The sequence below is a fragment of the Muscardinus avellanarius genome, assembly GCF_963383645.1.
Source record: "Muscardinus avellanarius genome assembly, chromosome: X".
NCBI classification, from domain to species: domain Eukaryota; kingdom Metazoa; phylum Chordata; class Mammalia; order Rodentia; family Gliridae; genus Muscardinus; species Muscardinus avellanarius.
In genome coordinates, this window is record NC_137792.1 from 35,116,071 (window position 1) to 35,122,070 (window position 6,000).

Consider the following 6,000-nt stretch of genomic DNA (forward strand, 5'->3'; position numbering starts at 1 on the left):
CAACTGAATAGCTCAGTCCTCCCCTCCAAAAGGGCCCCCAAATCAAACTCCATCACTAGGGATCAACATTGATTCCCAACTCCCAGTGAGGCCAGCTATCTGTAGGATTCCACGTCCTGTGTTTAACAGGTTTTTCCTCTAAGGAAATGCAGCTGTGTCTCCATGGCCTGCATTCTTTCTGGGCTCTCAGCAATTTAGCTGGTGCTTATGTTTCATTTACTTTGTTATATGGCTGTCACCTGTGATCATGCACTTCTTTCATGGAACACTAGTCATTTCTGGAAAATTCTCATTTCTTTCAGCCTCATACTTGACCTTTTTTTTAACATTAAAAACTTGTTTACCTATGATGTCCAGTTAAAATTTCCAGGAAAGTCTCCAACATGATGTGACATTCCCCCCGTGGTACTAGGGATCCCAATCCCTGAGTCAATCGATACATGTGAAAGCCACAGTAGTATAAATTAGTAAAGCTGAATTTTTCTCAGTGTTGAATTATATACTTAACATATTACTAATACAATATTTAAATAAAAGCTGCATTTAACTCAATTATTTGCCAAACAGTATTATTGGAGTCACAAGTATGGAATTTAAAGCACGCAAGCAACTTCACCATTCTCTTCTAATAAAGTGTATGTGCAAACACAATCCATACCACACTGACACATTTCTTTTGTTGTTGCTGTTGTACTGGGGATTGAACCCAGAGGCTACACTTTCAGCAATTTTTGTCTTTTATTTTGAGACTGAGTCTGGCTAAGTTACTGCACACTGGCCTTCAACTTGCAATGCTCTTGTCTCAGCCTCCCAAGTACTGGGATAACAGGTGTGTGACACTGCACCTGGCTTAAAATGATACATTTCTTAATATTAAATTAAGCCATTATGGTAGAAAGCCATCAACTATTATTGAAGTAATCCTTGCTCTGTATTATTCCAAACATCAGACAATCGCCGTGTTAACATTAGATGAGTGTCATAAATCAATGTGAACTTTAAAAGACCCAAGAAATCAAAGCCAAACACAAGCTGAAACAAAATTTTTGAACAAGGCTCCGAAACAAGAGTGCATAGAAGATAAAAATCTATGTTTTAGTCCATTAGTTTCAATACCTTCTAAATAAAACATTTATTCTGCTTTATAAAAACTATAATCCTCTGAGAAACCACTCCTCATATACTTCATATACACTGCTAAAGTTTTAAACCAATGATTTTCTATCATAACTGTGTAGGAGAATCATTTTTAAAAAAGAAGGGATATGACCCACTCCCAGAGATTCTGATTTCACCACTCTGACACCGGCCACTGGCACTGATATTTTTTTTAAAGGGTCTCTTGGTGGTTCTAATATGAAGCCAGGTGAAAAACCACTACTTCCAAGGAATACAGCCTTTTGAGACAATAATTGCTCCAAGGTTGATAAACATGGTTTTGGTCTTTTAATGAGATTTTATTGAAACCATTCAATTCATTACACAGCTAATAAGTAATTGTTATGTTGTAGGCAGCATGTAAAGTAATAGAGATGTGTGAGATCTGCTCCCTGCCCTCAAGAAGCTCCTTATTTACTAGGTGAAGAGACCCATAAATAAGTAACTGTAATTAAATATGATAAGTGCTCTCAAGGTGTAAGCAAATACAGCATGCCTCACAAACTTGCATGTCATCCTTGAGCATGGGTCAGGCTGCATCATTCCAATTTTAGTGTATGCCCTACCAGAGCAGGATAGTCAGAAGTTACAGTTTACTAAATAGCCTAAATTCCAGAGGAAATATTCAGCCTACATAAGGTGAAAATGATGTATATTTTGCTATTCTCTTCCACAGAAACTGCTGTGCCAGAAAGTAGGCATTTTTCCACATTTTAATTTGAATGAATTGTCTTACAATTTCTTTCATGTAATCTCACTGATTGTACATGTACCTATACACCTATAAATTTGCAAAGCTACAGCAAATGATCATGACATAAAAATTAGCCATTAACCTGAATCTGCATAATACCTTTCCAGTAATTGCTACATTTGCTAAGACAAAAAGTTTGGGGACTAAGATATTGGAGATGTGTTTCAGTACCTTGAAAGATGTTACATGGAAAATGTTATGAAAACAATAGGTATTCAAGAGCATTTCTGCAAGACTTAAAAATAAGAACTCAGGGAGAGAGACTTTTAATTTTTTCAAAAGGAAATGGCATCCTCCCAAACTTCATAATGAATCAGGTGCATGATTCCCTCAAAGATAGCTTTAATAAGGGTAAAGGCTGCAACCACTAGACAGAAAAACATTCCAAATAATGATCTTCTACTTAAAAACCTCCTTGTCTTTCTCAACCAAGGAAAACAGTAGGGTTTAAATTAAACTGGAACTTTCCTTTACACTATCAAGTAAAGCCTAGTACATAGTGGATGAGTGGATGTGTGAGTAGGTGGATGAGTAGGTAGGGGAGTGAGTGGGTGGCCAATTAGTCTTGAAAAGTGAAATCTATTTGAAAGCGCCTTAGTGAAAATTTAAACCTATTAAGACCCACCCGGTGGTGAAAAGCAATTTCTGATACCAATTTGATAAAAAGAAAATAAAAAAAAATCCACAGAACTTGGATGGAAATCAACAAAAAGGTTTTCAGTACATGTGAACATTTTCAAAGCCTTTCCATTTAAATCCATAATTGAACAAATTCTAAGTTAAAATGTATGCTGTCAAGGTCCCTGCAAGAAAATCTCCAACGAATTTCAATTTCCAGATCAATATGTACTGAGACAATTTACTGGAGAAACCTTCAACCTTTACACAGGGTGAGAAACGCTATTATTACATTCTTTAACACTAAGGCTATCTTGGATTCATTATTTCACAAAATGGCATTTTATAAATGGCACTGACCAAGTCCGATTTTGTAGGATATGAATGAGATTTCATAGTTCACAGTAGTTAAGATAGCCATAGAATAACTATCGCCTCAATACTAGCTTGCTTTCCGTCTTTATACAGCTGTGAAACCACAGAAGAGATTAACTGGATTCTACCAGGGGTGTTTCCTGAAAATATTCTATCAATTTTAAGTCAACAAAATACTATGTTAACATGATGCTGACCACTTTTCAAGATCCAAAGAGATTAGATGGTAACACTTCCAGACCTTAAGGAATCAGAACTAGTTACCAAAACTGATTTTATGCTATTTCCCATCATCATAATATAATTAACAATTTAAAATCTCACATTTCCCAATTACTATTTCGCTGGTTCCTTCACATCAGGTATAACTAAGGTGCAACAAACATTGAGCACTCACATATACAGTCATTTGGGGGTTTTTGAGAACGCCTAATTTACCTTCACTGATTACTCCTAAAAATAAAGAAACCAAGGATATTTTTTATATTTTTTATATATTTTTTCTCTAGGACTGTGCCATTCACATGTGGCTATTGAGCACTTGATATGTGGCTCATTTGATACATTTTGGCTTTTACTTCATTTAAATTTTAAATTTAAATTTAGAAAGAAACAATCTGGCTATTGGAAAACTTTTATGCATGTTTGAAACAACTTGGGTATGTGAAGCTACTTTTGCACATGCAAATTATATGAAACCTAAATCCAGATCAAGTATTTCTGATGAAAATTTAGCTTGGTGTCAGGACTGAGATGTGCTGTTAATGTAAAATACACATTGGAGTTCAAAGACTTAGCATGAAAAGATGTACATCTCATTAATAACTGCATACTGCTTATACATTGAAATGGATCTACTGGGTTAAATAAAATGTTTTATTAAAATTAACTGCACCTATTTGTTTCTAATCATTTAAATGTAGCTAGTAGAAAACTATAAATTACATATGTAGCTCTCATTATATATCATCTGGACAGCGCTGCTCTGGAGCACTTCCACAATGACTTTACCAGACACATTTGGATATCCTCCTTCTAACAGACAGGCTGGTCATTGAACAATAGGGGCAAGGAGTAACATGTCCTCGAAGCAGCTGGGTCGGGAGTAAAGTGTGTAGCCAGCTCTACCGGCAATTTCCTCATGTGAGGCTACACTATAATACATCAATATGGAAGAAAAAATGAGTTATCAGCACTCAGATTGAAATTGAGTACTGCAGACAACTTAAAAAGAGATAGAGTCGACTGCTCTAAGGTCTTGGTTTCATTTCCCAACTGTGGACCTTAAAACAGACAATAAAGCACCGCTTCAACAACAAAAACAAAAAGAGATTACATATTCCGATGGCAGCTAGCTAGCTAGCAAGCCCTATTAAATAGGCAAAAATTGCTCTTAAATCCTATCTCAACTTCTAAAGCCTCGGAATACACGCTGAGTGAGGAAATCAACTTCAGATTGCCAGCCGTTCCCTCACAAGCAAATTAGCAGGATTTGTGCACTTGGAATATTGTTTGACAAGAATGAAAAGGAAACTATTCAAAACAGATTTAAGGAATGGACAATTAGATGAGGAACTGCAGATTTAATTCTCAATCAGCACTGTGATTAATCTGATTCCCTGCTTTTCCCTAGCGTAATTATACAACACAGATGAAAGGATGAGCATTTGGACTGTCAGTTCTATATTCTAGACCAGCCCGGTGACTCAAAACAGACGGCTCTACCACGCTAACCACCATCCCAACAACAGTAGAAGGGAGCCTCGAGCACTGATTGAACAGTCATTGCATAACGAGGCATTAAAAATTCGGGTGCCCCCAACTCTACACGTTAGTGTACACCGGGTGAGGAATGTGCTGAAACTGGACGCACCCCGTCTTAAATGACCCTCTCCAATCCGGGCATGGGGTGAGCACAAAGGCATCTGTCTAATATCCTGCACAATAGACACACACCCCACAATTAAAAACCCCGGACGCTCGCTCGCTCTCTCCACCCAAGCAAACGAAATGCTAGCTGCTCTTTTGGTAAATGGTCTATGGTATACGGAAGGTAACAATAACCCCAACTGTTCCCAGGAAGCAACTATAAAATCGGTGCTGCCACGTCCCTGTGCAACCGTCAGATAAAATGCAGGCTGCCGGCTCCACGCCTTATGGGGTGGTCGACCTCGGCTCTTTGGCCACAACGGATACCTGAGAACCCCAGACCCCCTCCTGGCAGTAGAGCCAGGTACACGTCTATAAATACTCCAGGGTGAGGAGGACCAGGGAGGCAGAGGGGAGGGAAGGCGGGCAGGGGGCAGGCCCGGAGAGGGTGCGGGAGGACCCGGGCATCACCGAAATGCATTTTTCCACACTCCCGCTCCCTCGCGTGGAGACTCACTTGCCGATCACCTCGCACAGCTCGTACACATCCTCGAACAGCACGTCGTCGTCGGCCATGGTCCGGAGGGGACAGCGGCCGCAGCGTGGAGGGCTCCGAAAACTGGGGTGGGGGCGCCCAAGAGCTCAGTGCCCGGCCCGGGCTCGCCTCCTCCCTTCAGGACCCGCGAGCCCTCGGTGCTGAGGACGCTCGGCGGGGCCGCGCGGCCCGGAGACTGCGGCGCCTTCTTCTGCGGGCGATCGCCACGGCGCGGGCGGCGGGGCCGGGGCGTGGGAGCGAGGGCGGCCCGGGCCCTGCGCCGCCCGCCCGCCCGCTGCTCCTCGCGCTGCTCGGGCCGCGCCGCTGGGCGTGCGGACCCTCGGGGACCGAGCGGCTCCGCGATCTCCGCTCGTCAGCCCGCGCGGGCCGCGAGGCCGCGACCGCTCCCTCTGCCCGAGGCCGGCTCCTGGAGCTCGGGCTACTGGGGGGGCCGCGGCAGGACCATGGAGGGAGGATCGCCACGGAGGGAGGTGGCGGCGGCAGATCGGCGCTGGGGACCAGGAGGCGGCGGCAGAGAAGCTCCCTCCTCCTTCTCCTCCTCCCGCCGCCGCCGCCCGCCCGGGAGTGGGAGGGGGATTAGCCCGAGGAGTGCTCCGAGCGGGCGGGAGCCGTGGCCGCCGCCTCCAGCTCCGCCCCTCAGCCTCAGCAGCCGACCGGCTCCCGAGCCCCG

General features: G+C 43.0%; 1 protein-coding gene across 6 annotated transcripts in view; it reads right to left on the bottom strand.

Annotated features, from left to right (window-relative positions):
- Positions 1-5,350, bottom strand: part of CASK (calcium/calmodulin dependent serine protein kinase) — a gene marked incomplete at both ends in the record, with an annotated part of 384,129 nt that extends 378,779 nt beyond the window's left edge. For all 6 annotated transcript variants that reach the window (XM_080718576.1, XM_080718575.1, XM_080718573.1 and 3 more), the window contains one exon: positions 5,292-5,350. In XM_080718576.1, the coding sequence (XP_080574702.1) occupies positions 5,292-5,350 (59 nt within the window). The remainder of the gene's footprint in view (positions 1-5,291) is intronic.
- Positions 5,351-6,000: the final 650 nt, after the last annotated feature.